The 19,153-nt window shown below is 46.7% G+C and overlaps 3 protein-coding genes across 3 annotated transcripts; all 3 read right to left on the bottom strand.

The window, feature by feature from the left end:
* Positions 1–123: 123 nt before the first annotated feature.
* Positions 124–587, bottom strand: LOC104574921 (histone H3). The gene has a single exon (XM_010222227.2). It carries the CDS (start codon positions 575–577, stop codon positions 167–169), a length of 411 nt encoding a protein of 136 aa, XP_010220529.2. The 5' UTR covers positions 578–587; the 3' UTR covers positions 124–166.
* Positions 588–1,865: 1,278 nt separating this feature from the next.
* LOC148592997 (histone H4) lies at positions 1,866–2,202 on the bottom strand. Its single transcript, XM_088532973.1, has one exon. The coding sequence runs from the start codon at positions 2,188–2,190 to the stop codon at positions 1,879–1,881; it is 312 nt and encodes a 103-aa protein (XP_088389099.1). The 5' UTR covers positions 2,191–2,202; the 3' UTR covers positions 1,866–1,878.
* A 12,878-nt stretch (positions 2,203–15,080) lies between these two features.
* LOC104574922 (histone H1.01-like) lies at positions 15,081–15,817 on the bottom strand. The gene has a single exon (XM_010222229.2). It carries the CDS (start codon positions 15,815–15,817, stop codon positions 15,146–15,148), a length of 672 nt encoding a protein of 223 aa, XP_010220531.2. The 3' UTR covers positions 15,081–15,145.
* Between the last annotated feature and the right edge of the window lie 3,336 nt (positions 15,818–19,153).

Below are 19,153 nucleotides of genomic sequence, written 5' to 3'. Positions count from 1 at the left end.
TTACAAACCTTTACTTAGGACACTCCGGTCATTAACAAACACAATAGTTATGAAAGTAGCGTTAACAGCTCCTTTTACTGGGCATGGAGTGGCTCTTAAAAGAGCCTTTGGGTCTATGCGGGCTGCTCCGGTGTCTGCCAGCACCCGACAGGCGGGAGCGGGAGCCTCAGGCGCGCTCGCCGCGGATGCGCCGGGCGAGCTGGATGTCCTTGGGCATGATGGTGACGCGCTTGGCGTGGATGGCGCACAGGTTGGTGTCCTCGAAGAGCCCCACCAGGTAGGCCTCGCTCGCCTCCTGCAGCGCCATCACGGCCGAGCTCTGGAAGCGCAGGTCCGTCTTGAAGTCCTGCGCGATCTCGCGCACCAGCCGCTGGAAGGGCAGCTTGCGGATCAGCAGCTCCGTCGACTTCTGGTAGCGCCGGATCTCGCGCAGCGCCACCGTGCCGGGCCGGTAGCGGTGCGGCTTCTTCACGCCGCCCGTGGCCGGCGCGCTCTTGCGGGCCGCCTTGGTGGCCAGCTGCTTGCGCGGCGCCTTCCCGCCCGTCGACTTACGCGCCGTCTGCTTCGTGCGCGCCATGGCCGAGCTCTTCCCTACCTCGCCCCCAAGAAAACTGCTCTGGCGCGCGCAGCGCCGCTACTTATAGAGCCGCCTGCTCTGTGATTGGGCAACATGAAGCGCTCACCTCATTGGCCACATCGAAAATCCTGGCCAGGCCCCGACGCAGCCGGATGCTCCCCCCGCGCCCCTGCGATCCACCTTTCCCCCTGCTCGTTTCACTGTTTTCTTTGCCTCTTTTTTTAATTATTATTATATATTTTTTCGTTTTAATTTCTTTCCACATAAATCTCTCACATCTCTTCTTTCCCTCATTCTCCCCCTTGCGACGCTCCTGACAAATTAAGAAATGTTTGCATACCAAATACGAGATGTTCTTTAAACTGCAAACAATCTTATCCTCTTTCATATATTAAAAAAAAATCATAAATACTGCCTCCAGTCAGGTAAAACGACGTTTCACATACTTTGAGAAGAATGATAATGGTAAAATAAAGAGCATTTTGTATGCAGGGAACTAGGGTGTATGCGACGCCCCCCCCCCCTTTTTTTTTTGCATCGTTTTAGAGTAGGAAGAAAGATGTGACGGTGCCCTATTAAAAGCGTGATTTTAAGCAGTCTGTTTAAATCCTATAAAAAGAGCTTTTGGACCCTATATGCCACCACTGATTATGAACACGTGAACTGGACAGCAGCACTTTAAAAAAGCGCACCCAGAACTAGGCGAGTTGAGAGATTTCTGTGCGAGGCAGAAGCTAATTCCTTCCTCTCGCTGCCCCCTGAAAGGAGAGTTAGATATAGCCTATCATATCTATCAATAACATAATCTTGAAGAGAGAAGTAGACATGGCTCTTCAGCTTCCCCTAGTCAGTACGAGACACTCCTAAAATATATAATACACTTTGTCATGTATATTCCTTCAGGGATAAGGAAGTTTTACTCTTTCTGCCAGTGACCTAGGTCCCCTTAAAAAAAAAATTAATAAAATCATAGTTCTCGTGGGAAAACAAACAAAAACAAAATCAATGACGTTTTCTTACCATATTTAATAGCATAGAAAGTAACACACCGAGCTGTCTAGATTTTACACAAGTTTCAGTTTTATATAGCTTTTACTAAGTAGAAACTAGCATTAAGCTATCCATTTTCAAGATATAGACACACTCAGCAACAATAAAGACTTTAACATGCACTACAAGCTGCTCAGAAATTATCTTTTCACAAACAGCCGTGTTCCAGCTCTTCTTAAGAAAAAAGTGGGTGGCTCTTAGAAGAGCCTTTGGGTTCTCGAATCGTTCAGTGCGCAGAGACAAGAGGCGCTTTAGCCGCCGAAGCCGTAGAGGGTGCGGCCCTGGCGCTTGAGCGCGTACACCACGTCCATGGCCGTGACCGTCTTGCGCTTGGCGTGCTCCGTGTAGGTGACGGCGTCGCGGATCACGTTCTCCAGGAACACCTTGAGCACGCCGCGCGTCTCCTCGTAGATGAGCCCCGAGATGCGCTTGACGCCGCCGCGCCGAGCCAGGCGCCGGATGGCCGGCTTGGTGATGCCCTGGATGTTGTCGCGCAGCACCTTGCGGTGGCGCTTGGCGCCGCCCTTGCCGAGCCCCTTGCCGCCCTTGCCCCTGCCGGACATGCTGCCGCCTGCGCTGCTAAGCACGAGTGTGACAGCAGCGGCGGCGCGGGCGGAATATAGCGGGTGGGAGCCGACCTGGTTGGGGACTGCGCCGCCAAGGGGCGGGGCTTAGCGCATCGGCTGCTGCCGCGTCTCTGCGCCCGCCCTTCCGATTGTAGGAAGAAACGGGATTCCCGCTGGTTCCCGTTCCCTGGGCTCTCAGTTCTTGGTGATGTTGGACTATGGGTCAAATTGGTGTTTTTAGGAAGAAAAAAAAAATAAAAGAAACAAAACAAACCAAAAGATAAAACAAGTACACACACACACACACAAAAAAAAAACAGGTCTTTGTGTATATTCTATCTTCTGTATAAGAGCTCCATTTTCAGTATGACAGGTTATCTTAGCTGCTACATGAACTGATATTTCACTCACATGAGGGTTAGTGAATCCTGTTTAGAGAACCACCAAAAAGTTCCTTTTTTTTTTCCTGACTATACGTATTTTTATTGTTAAATATAGAGATTTGTTATGTATTATAACTTTACCTGTTGAGTGTAGCAGCAATTCCCCTTTATGGCTTCACCATGTTGAAATAACTTCTCTTTATTATTCTGAAGCATTTTGTAGCAAGATTTAACCAATCACATTCCAGATAGACCCTTTCCTTTCTTTAACTTCTTTCCATCACTGTGACTGTAAACATACATGAATTGAGAAAGCAGAAGCCCTTCTCTCTCCATGATGTTTAAGTGATTCTTCTGGACAAATATGTATTCTACACTTTTCCATTCATAATGTAGTATAATCAATGTTTATACTACATTAGTTACATGCAGTTATTAGTTACATGTAGTTATACTACATGTAGTTATTATTCGGGGAGACAATATTTCTAGTTATTTAACACAAAGCCTGCAGCAGCCGGCATTCACTAACTGGTTGTTGAGGTGAAAATGATCAGGAAGGGAGAAAAATGTTACCAGGACCGAGCTTCTACTGCCCTCTCATGGACTTTTTTTTTTTTTCCTTCTTCTTCCCTTTTTTTTTTTTTCCCTCCCTCTTCTTTTTCCCTCTGAGACCAGAGTAACTTTATATAATTCATCATTGCAAAAGATACAATAGAACATTCCTTAATAGCCCGGTTTCCATTTTAGGTGATTGTATTTCACACCCTTCCCTACTTGCCACTTTTGCTACCCCAAGTGTCTCTCACTGTTAAGTCAAGGTGCTGTATTTGACGCACAATTTTCAGGTCTGAAACTTTTACAACTCTGAAAGGTTTTAGGGAGTTACAGAGTATTTCTTTTTTTTCTTTTTCTTTTTTTTTTGGCAGCAGGTTCTGCCTTATTCTTCACTGGGGCAGCACATGAAGCTGGGGTATATGGCAGTCTCACTCACTATAATAGATATAACAGAATTATCCAGAATATATTAAAAATAGATTAAAAATAATAAATTTAGGTTTTCAAAATAATTATGACTTGAGTGCTTGTGGCAGCAGAGGACTGTCTCTGTCCTCTATTCTGAAGATGTTAATTTATATTATTTTGTGGTTCTTCAGACTTTTCACTATCCTAGCAACTCTAACACAGTAAACACTATACCAAAAAAAGACTTTGAGGGTCTAATGTTGTACAGTAATCCAAATGTTATTATCAGACTGTGTTTTATCACCGTTGTTTTTCTGTAAGCTTTTTCAGCTTATTCCAGTAAGAGAGGAAATTGTGATGACATAGCAGTGCTGTTTATTTATATCAATATGCAAAGCCCTATTGTCTCGAATAAAGATCTAATCAAAAAGCCCCAGCAAATTTCCTTCCTTACAGCCACGCAAATTTCCAATGGGACTCTAGACTAAAATTTCAATACTAAAACAAGAAGTCGGAACACAATTCCCATGTGTGTATATATATATATTCATATATATATATATTTATATATATATATTGTACATGTATATATATATAAAATAAAATTTAATGCTGTAACCCTGTTCCATGTTGAGATTATTTTGTACAGGAATCCATGACTATAGTTAATATTTCTCCTCTTCTCTTTCCAGCTTTCTACCTGCCTCCACGCCCTTCTTGGAAAAATATCAGAAACCCATGTGGAAGCTGCTTTTCTAAAAAGAAGTAGATACACATCTGTTAAATTCAGAGCCCTAATATTAACTCATGATAGAAAGCCATCTAATAAAGAGAGGTTACTCTAGAGCTGGAGTTCCACCCACTCCTTCCATCCCAGGTATGCATCTGATTTTATCGCATCCACTGGGGCTGATAAATTAACCTCTAACTTGTGACAGAGAGATAACATTATCTGGGCAGCGCTAAGATTCTCTACTGCCCCTCTGGGCACCTAGGTTTTATGGAATAACTGTCACTTAATCAGCTTTTGGTTGCTGAAAGAGAAGAAGGAATCAGTTCGAAACATAATTCCCAATCATGAAAGAAGTCTCCTGCCTCAGGACTGCTTAGAGTTCCCCCCTCAGCAGATCTAGGCCAGGTAGCAGGAGAAGCTGCTGACAGTGAGATTATCTCCCCACCAAACAGAGCAAAACAAACTGATGAAAAAAAAAGGAGTCCAAAGTAGTCAAAGGCAGACAATTGGTGTGTGGACACAGAGCTCTAGGGATTACGGTAAATCTATGCCAGAGAAAACTGAGAGGTAGGAAAGGAGATGATACAGTGACAAGAAATTACACTAACAATGAGGATGTGCATTACTCTGTGTTTTGCCAATTGATAGGGGGTGGCGGAAAGAATCAGACACCACAGGAAAGAACGGTCATGTTTACTATTAATACCAAATAACACAGAAATGAAATGATACATCTAACAAAACAATAAGCTTACTAGGCACTGGGTTTTAACAACAGAAAAACAAGCAAGGTAATGCACTTAACCATTACTATACGAGCAAGAGAATAGTAATTAAGAAACAGATACATCACCAATTGCCTAAATATGTTACCATCATCCAGATCCACAATCTCCAGGGAGCCCCTGTTGCAGCGAGGATTTGGAGAGCCCTCCCAGCAAATCCAAGGTCTTATGCAGTGCATCCACCTGTAAGTGAGGTCTCCAAATTTGCTGTAAGAGGGTCCAGGTTTTATAAAACCAAATCAGCACAACTTGCATTTTCTTTGTTAGCGGTTAACATATGGTATGTCCTACTTTCCTTGTCACTCGGGACCTGGCCAGAGCCCCAGCTTCAGATGGGAAAGTTTCCTTCAAGGCCAAAAACCCTTGCATGAGACCGTACAAAAGTTAAAATTTTATAAGCCTACATGCAGGGTGGCATAAGCAATCTGGTGGGTCTACGTGCAGGTTGGCATAAGCAGTTCTACAGGCAAGCTCTGTGTGCTTTTACAAAGGCAGAGCCGTATTCAGCTGTAAGTCAACCCTGACTTGGGCCTGTGGTTCAGGCCCTGGCACTTAACTCTAGTGTACAGAAATGTTCTAGAGTAGCTGCATATAAATAAGCACAAATGTATTGTATGACTTTGGCCAACAGGAAGAGCAGTGGTAACTCTGTTTGTTTGTTCCTTTTTTAGTTCGGGTCCTGACCTATCTGTGTTTTATTTTGTTGTTGTTGTTGTTGTTTGCTGCCTTTCGGCTTCAATTGCCTCGTCGTTACCTCGTGCGAGCACGGGCGCCACCACCCGGGAACCCGGGCCAAATGAGCACAGACACCAATATGGTGGATGCAGCAAATGGCGTTTATTGCAGGTACATCCGAACTTATATAGGGTGCCCGTGTGCGGAAGCGCGCTCCGTAGCCAATAGCGTTAACATTGCCTTATACGGGCACGTGCCCATCTCCCCTGCACGTGCCCATCTCCCCTAATCTTTCCGCATAGCACGAGATCTTCCGACCGCCGTACCCTACATCTCCCCCTCCCCTAGACATCCTATGTCAACGTAAACGTCCCATGTTAACCCAAACATCCTATGTTAACCTAAACATCACTACTTTGAACGAATTAGGCACGACAAAACGGGCATGCCGCAAAAGATGCCTACTAACACTATTATAGCTATTAATCCAAACCTCCATAACCAATCCCAATTGAACAATAACAGGATAACACACAAGTGCAGAGGCCTTTTCCCATCGCGTCTACGAGGGTTTCGCTCCTCCGGCTTCCTCGTCTCCTCCAAACGGGCGTACAGGTTGCGAGGATGTCCCACAATTCGGTCCTGTAAGAGAAGACTTGCAGCCGCTATTAGTCTTAAGGTCCGGCCTCACCCATCTTGCCGGCACCCATTTAATTATTCCCTGCTGTCGCACAGCTGCATAACCCCTTCCCTGGGTTACCAGGTCCCAGCCAGGTTCCCAAACCCCCTGTTCCGGGAATCTGACCAGAACTGGAGGTCCGTCCTCCATAGCCGCGACCGCCCAATGTTTATCTATTGACGTCTTGTTCTCGTCACCCCGGACAAAGTGGTTTAGCGAGTATAACGCTCGCATTAAAATTTCTGGTTGCTTCACCACGGGGATTCCTTGGGGATGTCCTTCCCCCTCCCCTAGAACCCTAATCTTCTCTTTGAGTGTTTGGTTCGCTCTCTCAACAATAGCCTGCCCCTGACTGTTGTATGGGATTCCATGTACCAGACGGATCCCCCACTTCTCGGCCCAGTCCTGTGTGGATTGAGCCGTGAAGCAAGAGCCGTTGTCTGTCTTGATGGTGTGTGGAACACCTAGCCAGGCAATGACAGTAGTCCAGTGTTGCTGTGCGGCACGTGCAGTCACCTTGCGGTGCTGCGTAGCCATGATTATCCCACTGTGCGTATCCACCGTGACGGCCAGCCATAGTTGCGGCTTCAAGAGAGGGCAGAGGGTAAAGTCAGACTGCCATATTTGCCTGCAGCCCTCGTGGGTTGACTCCTGCTCCCCAAAGGCTTGACCGCTGGCAGTACGGGCAAGCTGCCACCACGTCTCTAGCCGCCACTAGTGGGATCCCGCAATGCTTTGCTAACGCTTTGGCTCCTATATGTAGGTACTCGTGCACCTCTCGGGCACGTGCAGCAGTCCAAACCCCTTTTGCAGCCTCATCAGCCTTCTTGGTAGTATCCCGCTAGGGAGTCATGGCTTCTTACACGCACAATGGAGGCCGTGGCCGTTCTATACTGTAACGCTTCCTCCAGCATGACTGCTATTGGAGTTCCTGCCCATCCGGGGGCGGCCATGTTAAGCAGTAGCTTATAAACAAACATTGAGTCAGTAACTATGTTCACATGCTGTCCCGGCCAGATTCTCAAAGCATGAGCGACCGCGGTAGCTTCCAGATATTGTACACTACTGCCCGGTACGGTAATCCTGACCCTTTCCCAGGTAATATCACGCCATACTACAACAGCTGAGTCAGTTGTGGAGGAGGCATCGGTGAAGACCGTAAGGCCCTCCCTCGGCTCGCTCAACACTCGTGGGGTGCACTGTAGTGCAACGAGTGGCAGGTGCCGGTATAGTTCCAAGGCGGGGCCGTATTTCACCTCCCCAGGGTACCCTTCTATGGCCACGAGCAGACTACTCTGCTTTTGCATCGCTTCATCCCATAATTCCTTTTTAATTGGCACCCACACCGCAGTCGGTTCAACGCCAAAATGTAATGACAAAGATAGGCGTATTCCATGGGCTCAGGCTCGGCTCTAAATGTCCTTGATCCAATTCGCGTTGTATAATGGCCCGTGCGGCCACCAGCTTCTCTTGAGTTAAGGGCCACTGCTCTACCCACACCGGCTCCTCTGTTTTCCATTTCAAGGGAATGGCCTTGTTAGGGCTCAGCAGGTAAGCAGTGGCCCCTACGCTAAATTTGTCAGGCGAATGCCGAGTTGAGCCAATACGTCACGCCCGATTAGGGATTCCTGTATTGTCACTATGAATGGGCGGACAATCGCTTGCATGGGAGGCCTTCCCGGGTCCTCTAATTCACACGCCAGAGGCACAGCACTGCATCGCGCGTCCGTTGTTCCCCCCACCCCATCTAGCAAGCCCGCTGGGGATGCCGGCCAGGTGGCTGGCCAGTTGCTTTCTGGTATGCACGTTACATCTGCCCCTGTATCAATTAACATTGTGAGCTCTAATATCCTTGGGGTCACCAGCGGAGGGCCGTGAAGGCGCACCTTAACACGGGGTCTCTGCTGGCAGCCTAGGACCAGGGCCACCTGGCTTCGTTCTCCTCTTGTTGTCCTTGTCCTCCCTCCCCAGGGTGCCCTGTCGGATACGCCCTGGGGCTCTGCTTCCACCCTCCTTGGGGGGGGGGGGCGCGCACTCGCGGAGAAGGGCGGCCCCCCCTTGCCCCTCCCCGCCCGGAGTTTCCCTGCGACCTCCGGCAGTCTCGGGCCCGATGCCCTTTGGCCGTCAGCTCCCCCACGGAGTCCCCCCCCCGGGAGGAGGAGTCGTCTGACCCCTCCCCCGCCTCCTCTCTCAACATCGACAAAGGCGCTGGCCGTCCCCCGGCGGCGCCATGAACCCTCTGGGGGGCCCTCCAAGGCGGTTCATCCTCTTCTGGAGGGTATTGAGGTCGCAGGAGCACCCCTGGAACCCAATCTCTGGGGTCGTCCACTACTATCGGCATCGGTGGGGCTGTCGGGACTAGACGTTCCCCTTGATTTACGTGGCCGCCACCTCCCGGATCGTGCTCAGTAGGGGACTGGTCTAACCGCCGCCCCGCGGCCTGCAGTTCCTCCCAAGGGTACGCAGGGGGCCTCCCCTCCCCATCCCTGGCTACCGGATAGACTTGTGGCGCTTCTTCCGCCCCCCCCATTCTCGGCTCCCCGGCCCCGGACTCCTTTCCACCGGCCTCTTCCCCTTCCCTGACCACGTGTCTCGGAGACCCCGCAGTATCGGTCACGCCCTCTGCCTCCCACGCGGTTTCCCAGGGCTCGCTCTCTTCCCGAGTTCTTTGTAAAAGTTGCCTGATCAATTCTTTTGCCGATTTACTACTCATACTGTACTCCGCTAGTGCAGTAGTACAGTCTGCCCAATGCTGGGAAAACACAACATTCCCAGCATTGTGAATCGCCCCATCCTTTCAGGAGCCGCTCGATGCAGTTTCACAGAAACATCTCATTCCCGAGCACACACTAACACGACCTTCACCGTCGTCGCCCCATCCTTTCAGGAGCCGCTCGATTAACTGCACTACGTTTCACAGAAACATCTAATTCCCAAGCACACGCTAACACGACCTTCACTGTCGTGCCTCCATGGAGTTCTCGCCGCTTCCCGGCCGCCCCGTCTTTCAGGAGCCGCCCGCCGAATCACGTCGGGGTCACCACTTGCTGCCTTTCGGCTTCAATTGCCTCGTCGTTACCTCGTGCGAGCACGGGCGCCACCACCCGGGAACCCGGGCCAAATGAGCACAGACACCAATATGGTGGATGCAGCAAATGGCGTTTATTGCAGGTACATCCGAACTTATATAGGGTGCCTGTGTGCGGAAGCGCGCTCCGTAGCCAATAGCGTTAACATTGCCTTATACGGGCACGTGCCCATCTCCCCTGCACGTGCCCATCTCCCCTGCACGTGCCCATCTCCCCTATTCTTTCCGCATAGCACGAGATCTTCCGACCGCCGTACCCTACAGTTGTTGTTGTTGTTGTTATTATTATTATTATTTTCTGCACATATTTCTTTCTTTCCATAGTTTCTGTAAGTCCAACCCTAAAATCATTGAAAAGCAAACCCTGTGATCCTTGGGAAGCTCAAGCATTGGGATTTCATTGATGTCTCATCAGGAGACAAATGATCGGAAGGACCAAACCTTCTATGGCAAATGGAAATGAAAGGAGACTTGATCAGTACTGGGCCTGGTGCCATTCAGCTTGTTCATCCATGATTTGGATGAGGGTACAGAGTGCACCCTGAGCAAGGTTGCAGATGATACCAAACTGGGTGGAGTGGCTGACACTCCAGAGGGCTGTGCTGCCATTCAGAGGGATCTAGACAGGTTGGAGAGTTGGGCAGAGAGGATTCTCATGAGGTTCAACAAGGACAAGTGCGGGGTCCTGCACCTGGGGAGGAATAACCCCAGGCACCTGTACAGATTAGGGGATGACCTACTGGAAAGCAGCTCCATGGAGAGGGATTTGGGAGTCCTGGTTGAAAACAAGTTAACCACGAGGCAGCGATCGGCCAAGAAGGCCAATGAGATTCTGGCCTGCATCCGGAGGAGCGTTGCCAGCAAGTTGAGGGAGTGGATCCTGTCCCCCTACTCAGCTCTGGTGAGGCTGCACCTGGAGTATTGGGTGCAGTTCTGGGCCCCACAGTACAAGAGGGATGTGGAGCTTCTAGAGAGGATCCAGCATAGAGCCACAAAGATGATTAAGGGACTGGAGCATCTATCATATGAAGGAAGACTAAGGGAGCGGGATCTGTTTAGCCTAGAGAAGAGAAGAGTGAGAGCAAATCTGATCAACAGGTACAAGTACCTGAGGGGCGAATGTAGGGAGGATGGGGCTAAACTCTTCTTGGTGGTGGCCAGTGACAGGACAAGGGATAATGGGTACAAATTGAAACACAGGAAGTTCCATCTCCATGTGAGGAAGAACTTCTTTCCTGTGAGGGTGGCAGAGCCCTGGAACAGACTGCCCAGGGAGATCATGGAGTCTCATTCTCTGGAGATCTTCAAAACCCCTCTGGATGCCACCCTGTGCCACGTGCTCTAGGTGTCCCTGCTGGAGCAGGAGGGTTGGACTAGATGATCTCTAGAGGTCCCTTCCAACTGTAACTGTTCTATGATTCTGTGAGACAATGGGAAAATAGTTGAAAAGTGAATATCAGAAGAAAAACAACTACACAACTAACTAGAGATGTACAAAATTGAGTACGGAGTGGTAAGTAAGCTCAGTGTCAGAGATATGGTGAGGGACTGGACAGAAGGTATCCCACCAATGACTTTGTGCAGATCAACATTTTCCATAAAATAATTTTTAACAGAAGTTGGATGGGAGTTTATTAGCTTAGACCAGACAATCAATCAATCAATCAGTCAATAGAAAAAGAAGAGGGAACTCAAATCTGACTCACAATAAATGGGGCCTGTATCCCCAAAGGTAAGCACTGGGTTGATAAACACCAGCTACCTCATCTACGTATTAAAATAGAAAAATGTGGTACATATTTGCCAAAAACAAACAAACAAATAAAACCATAAAAAAACATGCATTATCAAATGTGTCTGAGCGAAGAGTAGTTTTGTATCTGACCTTTGACTGGCCCAAATCTGTACTGTTGTGTGACTCTGAATTGCAGGGAGCTCCACAGTTGCTTTGGGTACTCACTAGTCATGGGCTTGTGGTACTCACTACTACTGGAGTCATGCAAAAACAGCTTATACCTTTAAATATCTTTGTGAATGATATAATATCCTTCTGCCCTTTATCAAATAACCTATTTTCTCTTAATACAGGTGAATGATCCTTGTATTCATAAAGGAGTAGTAAAATAAAATAAAATAAAATAAAATAAAATAAAATAAAATAAAATAAAATAAAATAAAATAAATAGAGGCTCATTTCTAGGAAAACAAACAAATAAACTACAATCCAACCTGAATTTTATTTTCTAGACGCTCCAAGATAAGCTGAAATTATGAGTAATGAGTTCAGACTGACCCATGACAACAATTATAGTAACAGAAGCACAAATGCAAACAAATACAGAAAAAAAAAAAAAGCAAATAGATGCTAAAATACATTTGGCAAAGATACCAAGATGCCAAAGAGAGTAGGGACAGCCAAGGGAAGTTTTTGTCCATCACTTCTCAGAAGGAGAAAATCATTAAATCAAGGAGATGGGAATTGAAGGGCAAGGCAGTGTTCTTTGAGGTAAATGTACCCAAGCTTCCCAAGCTTTCCCAAAGCTTTTTCTTGGGTAAATGTACACAAGAAAATATCCAGATCAACACCATTTTTTTTTAAGTACAAACAATAAATAAATGTAAATGAACAACAAAAGAAGTGTGACTTGTGCTCTTAAATATTTTAGAGTTTTGGAAAGGAGCTGTTCTGAGCAGAGCTCATGTCTTTTCCTTCTTTCTCCAGTTTCATCAGGCATCATATCAGATTTGAGAAAATAAATGAAGGCCCAGATGTCTGATAGGATGTCATGCAACAAAATGAGATATGTCCCTTTCTTGCTGCCATCATAAATTACACAATGAACCTGAGCTCAGCAAGTTATGGTTAGAAAGTTGAATTGTGACAACAAATAGCATCCTTTTTTGTTTGTTTGTTTGTTTGTTTTTTGTATTACATCATCTTATTATGATCCAGCATAGAAAACAGCTTAAGCAACCCTAGAGCAGCCTCTTGAATATGATGTGTGGCCTTCGGAGTCTTGTGATAATCAAGCACTGTGGCAGTGACTCAATACTTTAAGATGGACTATATCTGAGAGAAAAACTTTCTGAGATTGCCTACACCCAATCCCATAGCTGAGCTAGGCTGGCATCCACAGGGCTAGCAGTGCACAAGCTTCTGCAGAAGGAGGCAAACTGAAATTAATTTGGGGCACTAACTGGTGTGTGCCAGTGGTACAGTTAGCTTCAGCATGACATTAGACTGGTTGTGACTTATTCCTGCAATCTCCCTTTTCTCAGGCTTCTTACTACTATGTAGGTATTTGTGCCAATCTTCCTAGCTCAACTTTACATGTTTAACAGGATTTATAGATATATACGGGCTATGTGTGTGTATATTTATATACTTATTTATTCTCTCCACATTTCTCTTGCTATGCTGTGCCCATTGGAGCCTACATGGATACTCCTTCTGTAGTTCCTGTATAGACACACATTTCCTTTCTTTGGTGTAGAATAATCTCTCATATAGCTTTCAACAGCTATCTTCTACTAAGGACTCTAGAGCCCATTCAGCTGAACTCATAGCTGTACACTCTTTGCCTGTAAAGATATTTTAGACTGGTAACATTTCTTGCACTTAGGCCAATGGTTACTTGGATTCAGAAATATCCTACTCCTCTGAATTTTAACATCACACTCTGAAGTTATCTGTGGTGGTAACCACTATAACTGAAAATTCTTTAGAACTAAAGTGATAATAATGTGTGTTGACTTTCCAACCTCTTAGAAAATGGATTCTGAGGCTGAACCACCATCATTAGCCTGACACATTCCGCAGGCTGAAATGTTTATTCCAGGGTGGTCCCCTGCTGAGGTCAATTTAAATTCAGTCAACAGAGACGAGTGCAATACTCTTTTGCACAATTCGTGACAATCATTTGGCTTTTGTCTTTTCAAGTTCCAATCGCAGGAAATACATTAAGCATGATGACCACCCTTGAAAGAGAAGCATACTTGGCTCTAGACTATTCCCAGTCAAATCCACTACCTCTCGACTAGCTGCAAATGCACAGAAAAATCTCAGGAAAATCACTGCATTCTCAGTACAGAGCTAGAAGCTGAGTGAAATCCTGTGAGGATTAGAGGGTGATTCCCAAAAGTCTTCGCTTATGGAAACTGAAGCAGTTTGTCAAGCACATCTTCACCTCCAGATAAGGCTCAGAAATTCGAACTATCCGGATGGGGGGACTTGGTTGGATACATTTTGAAGCAAGTGTGGGATGCGTGCAAATGCTCATGTATATAGAGGAAGCCATCTTATACTTAACCAAAGGGAAAACAAGATGAAACAAACAAACAGCCTAAAATGACGACGACAGAAGAAGCTTTAGAACATATTTTGAGTAAGAGGACTGAAGAGGGTTTCTGCTTTGTGTTTGATTCCCTCACAGTACAGACACGCAGGACGCTGACGCTCTTTGCAAAAACATGAATGCACGAACAATGACAAAAATCTGATTTCACAATTTCTCCTCCAAACTGCAGGGACACTGTATTCGGGTAACCATTTCACATCGGAAATAGGAGGGTAACAGCTACTGACTTAAGATCCCCCGTCTTTGTTAGGAGGTGAGCAGGAAAAAAAAAAAAAAAAAAAAAGAACACTGCCCCTCCTCCTGTCTGCCGAGAAAAGTGCTTCCTAAGGCTGTGATGGGAATATCCCTAAAAGCAATAAACATGAAGAGACTATAAAAGGAGAGAGAAGGGAAAAAAAAAAAAGGAAAAAAAAAAGAAAAAGGAGGATGGGAGGGTCCATGACGGAGCGGGCAGGAAGAGACTCGACTCGCGGGACTCAGCGACCCCCCCGGTTTCTGCCGCACCCGCCGGCGGCTCCGAGCCGCTCTGCGGCGGACACGAGCCCCGGCGCAGCCGGTGCGCGCAGCTCCAGCGCACAAGGGCGCAGGTCGGGGCGAGCAGCACCGCGGACTGCCCAGCGGGTGGCGGGAGGCACCGGTGCCGCTCGGAGCGACTTCCAGGGGCAGCAAGGAAGGATAGACCAGGGAGGACAAACGCGTACCAGGAAGTTCATAAACCTCTTCCGCTGGCGGGGGACCCTGCGCATGCTGCGTTAGAGCCGAGGCGTCCCTATAACCCGAAATCTCTGGTGCATCAGAGCAGCCGCGGGAGCTCGTGCCAATCTTTGCGCAGCGCGGGCTTTTCAAAGCCAGCAGCGCGGGCGGCAGCGGCTCCTCAGCCCCGCAGGCTGAAAGCGGGAGAGAGGAGCAGACGCAGCCGCGCTCGTCACCCGAAGCGCGGTTGGGCTGGCGCTCGTTTCTCGCAACTTGCGCAAAGCTCTTTACCTCGCGGCGTGGGGATGCGCGAAGTGAGCTGGGGCCTCCGAGTCCTCTGCGAATAGCGGTGCGGAGCGACGCGGCACCTGCAGAGGACAGCGCATGGTGTTCGCGCTCGTCTAATGGTCAGTAAACAAAAGCGATGCTTAATGAAGCGTTAGACGCGCATAAAAATAGGGTACGCTTAAAAAAAAAAAGAAAAAGAAAAAAAAAGAAAGAAGTGATTCAGCTCTTTTTAGGAAAACTTGGGTGGCTCTTAAAAGAGCCGTTGGGTTTGTCTGCGAGGCAGACAGGACGTCTCCAGTATCATTTACTTCTTCTTGGGCGCAGCCTTCTTTGCTGCCTTGACTGCTTTAGGCTTGGTCGCCTTGGGCTTGGCAGCCTTGGGCTTCACCGCTTTCGCCTTGGCTGGGCTCTTCGCTGCCTTCTTGGGGCGCCCAGCCTTGGCTGCCTTCTTGGGGCTCTTGGCTGCTTTCTTGGCCGCGGCAGCCGCCGGCTTCTTCGCTTTCTTGGGGCTCTTCTTCACCGCCGCCGCCTTCTTGGGCTTCTTGGCGGCGCTCGCGGGCTTCTTGGCCGCCGCCTTCTTGGGCTTGGCTGCCGCCGCCGCGCGTTTCTTCGGCGCTTTCTCTTTCGTCTCGCCGGGTTTCTTGTTTAGCCGGAAAGAGCCGGAGGCGCCGGTGCCCTTGGTCTGCACCAGGGTGCCCTTGTTGACGAGGCTCTTAAGCCCCAGCTTGATGCGGCTGTTGCTTTTCTCCACGTCGTAGCCGCCGGCCGCCAGCGCCTTCTTGAGCGCGGCCAGCGAGAGCCCCTTGCGCTCCTTGGAGGCGGACACGGCCTTGGTGATGAGCTCGGTGACGCTGGGGCCCGAAGCCTTGCGGGCTTTGGAGCCGCCCGCCGCCTTCTTGGGCTTCTTGGCGGCGGCCTTGGCCGGGGCGGCGGCGGCGGCCACATCGGGCGCGGCGACGGGAGCGGTCTCGGACATGGTGCCTGGCGCCTCCTGCAGAGCGAGCGCGGACAATAGCGGCCCCGCGGCCTCCGCCCCTATTTATAGCGGCAAGACGCGCGCTGATTGGCTGCTGGGCGAGCCCTGCCCGCCGCCGGCCGCCGCTCCGGCTGTGTTTCTTGCAGCGCGAAAAAGTGCCTTTTTTCCCCGAAACTGAGCACCGATTCACCCCCTTTCTTGCAGAAGAGGAGGGAGACGTGCATCCTGCCAGTGAGAGGAGTTTCCCCGTGGAAAACGAAGAGATGGGGGAAAAGAGAGCCAAGAGACGCGCCGTTGTGCGGTCGCAGGGACTCAGAGAAAGAGAAACTTTCGTTTTATCCTCTAAATTAATATTATGCCATTAGAGATTTCAGGACAGTCAGCACACAGATTTGAAGTTTAGAGGGTTTTCTCCACATCAGGACCGAAAATGGACTGTTTTGAACAGTATTTCTCGGGGTAAATCCGTGTGAAAGCCGAGGAAGTAACACAGCCTCGCCCCGTGGTCCCAGACGTGAATACTGAACTGTCTCCTTGGGCCGACCCGCTTCCCTCCGAAATCACCTAAGCCCGCTCAGATAGTTTCTCTTGAAAGACCACAAACTGTTAGATAATGCCTCCCGGAGAGACTTTTATGCTTTAATAGTGTGTGCTACAATAGGTATTAGCTCTCGTTTATTAGGTATTCCAGTGGAAGAAACAACAAAGATTTTCCTCTCTGAAGTTAGTATGTTAATGTTACTGTGTTTTCAACATAGCGTCTTTCGGGGGAGTGGGAGGGGTCCCTTCTGTTATATTCCGGAGACAGAGTAGCTGCTACTAATAAATAGTACCTTTCAGATTTAAAACATTAAAAACAACAACAACAAAACACTTTTCATGTTTCATATTCTCTTCCTATTGGAGTTTTTAAAATACATTGTGCGCTAGAATGAAAATTTGAACTGGGCTACGAGTTAAACCTGAAAAGCCACTCCTTTGAGGGTATGTGTTTTCATCAGGATACATTATTATGCAAAACTGATTTCTCTGTTCAAGTGAATGAAAGCTATTGTTGGAAGCGTCCTGCACTGATAATGGCACTCCGCTATTTACCTTTGATCTTTTCGGAGTAAGATAAGAATTTGTATCACCTCATCCGTGTCTTTTCCTCAGATAGTGCTAATTCGATATTCCAAAAAGAGAGGGGTTCTGACTTTCTCCTTTCAAATATCCCTTTCCTCTTCTTTAATATGCTGTTTTCTTGCTGCTGTGAAAGAATATCTGTAATCAGCCCTCTTGCAACGAATCGGTGTTTCACACACTAGCATCTCCCATAAAATCAGGGAAGTAAACCTTATTCAGGGCGAAAAGAAAATATAAAGGGATAAATGAAATAAATGCAGAACATCGTTTTTCAATGACCTGTGACTGGGAAAACACCCAAATAGGCTGTCTTGAATATCTAATTGATAAAAGATAAATGCACTATTCTTTCCCAATTACACTTGTCTTTCTGAAAAATGGTTATTTCCAATAAATTGAAGACGTATTTATCTCAAATGTGGGAGAAAATATATGACTTTGTGAGGTGTCCCATGGAATTCAGCCTGCAAGAGAAAAATATATACGTGTATGAGGGGAGAGGGTGGTGGATCTGAATGTAATAACAAGCATGAAAAACACAAAGGTGCAAGATCGTAGAAATGCTTATCACATATTGAGTGAACACAGAAACTAGGAACTATTTTTAAAGACCATTTTTATCTGTTGGCTATTTCTGCTCAGAGTGTAGTAAAATGAATTTGCCCAGTGGGCCGACTGAACGCTTTATCATAAGAATGGCTGTCAATCTGAGGGAAAGATTTATTCTAAACTAATAATGGTGACCTCCATGACAACAACAAATGGAGATTTCAGCTAGTCACAGAGGCAGTGCTAGTTCTAGTCTATACACCTCCCAGTCCTTTAGTACCTGTCTAAGTGTAGTTTATTTGTTTCTTTTCAAGATACATGCACAAAATGACAGATTTTACCAGTTATTATTATTTAATGAAACGATACTTAGACTCTCTCTGTATTCATGTGATAAGAAAGTTATGAATAAAGAGAACCTCTTAAAGACTAATATGGATTATGACAATTCTTCCCTTTACAAATCCGGAGGAAGAGTGGAGATCTGTAATTTTATGGATATATCTTGAAAAAAATCCATGAGCCCATCGTCAGGAGTTTTCCATTAATTATGCAAAGGTTCACAAATGTATTGCACTTAATAAAACAAAATTAAAAGAAGATAATAAAGTTGACCACTTTCCACACCTTGGGTACTTCCTTGTGTATCCAGGGCTAAAATTTTCTCAAATGATGTGAGACTAACGGAGATTCAGTTTCTGTATCAAAACCTCACATAAATTTCGGACCAGTTCAAATTTATGCTGTTTACTTACGCAAACCGACCTTCTTGTTCAAAAAAGAACACTGTAGAGGGTAACAAATTATTAACACTCTGTCTTTAATGCCTTTTTTTAAATAATGTTAACCGTAGATGTTCTAATGTTCAGTAGACATAAAAAAAAAATTTAGTATATCCTTACAGGAATCACAGGGTTCCATTATTTCCCATTATGCTTACTGACAATGATTCTCAAAGCTTTCCCTCCCACTACGGTGTGGAAAACAACCTATAAGAAAACGTGTGAAATATTTCCAGTCTTCCAAAGGAAGATAATTTTCTCGGCATGAATTGTGGCTTAGTCAAATCGGCAGGATGTTGATTTGAAAAATTCAGGATTATACGGCAGCCTTAATTCTTAATTCATTCTTCTGACATATTGCCAGATATTGCCCCTAGCAGGAGTTTCCCCTCCCTTTCTTGTAACACTAGAAGCTTCTTTATCAGGAATCAAATAATAATAATAATAATAATAAAATAATAATAAATTACTTTCTGTTCATCCAAGTATGGATGAAGACTTCTCTGTTCTCTGGCCTAGTTCTTTCACCACTCCCAGAAGATGAAATAACTACTCTTCAGGAAGCTGCCTGCCCTCCCAAAGGATTAGATTAATATATTCTTTTGTTTTCCCTCTCCTGAGGGCAGTAATTATAGTTTCTGCTGGAACATCAGACCTTATGACAACTTCTCGGCCTGGCTCCTTGAAAAAAAGGGTGAAGATGACAGAAAAAATGACTTACACTTAGCCTATAGTATTGATCTAAGATTAAATATGGTCCAGAAAGATAGAATTGTTCTGCACGACTCAGATAAACGACAGTGAGTAATAGTATTTTCCTGAAGGGGAAAAATAAAATAAAACCCAACCAAACAAACAAGGCCCCAAAACCTTCTGCCAC

Source organism: Tinamus guttatus, unplaced genomic scaffold (genome assembly GCF_059628265.1).
Source record: "Tinamus guttatus ecotype Peru unplaced genomic scaffold, ASM5962826v1 Tinamus_guttatus_pri_ptg000472l, whole genome shotgun sequence".
Classification (NCBI taxonomy): domain Eukaryota; kingdom Metazoa; phylum Chordata; class Aves; order Tinamiformes; family Tinamidae; genus Tinamus; species Tinamus guttatus.
The sequence above is the reverse complement of the archived record's forward strand: the minus strand, read 5'-3'. Positions and strand labels throughout refer to the sequence as shown.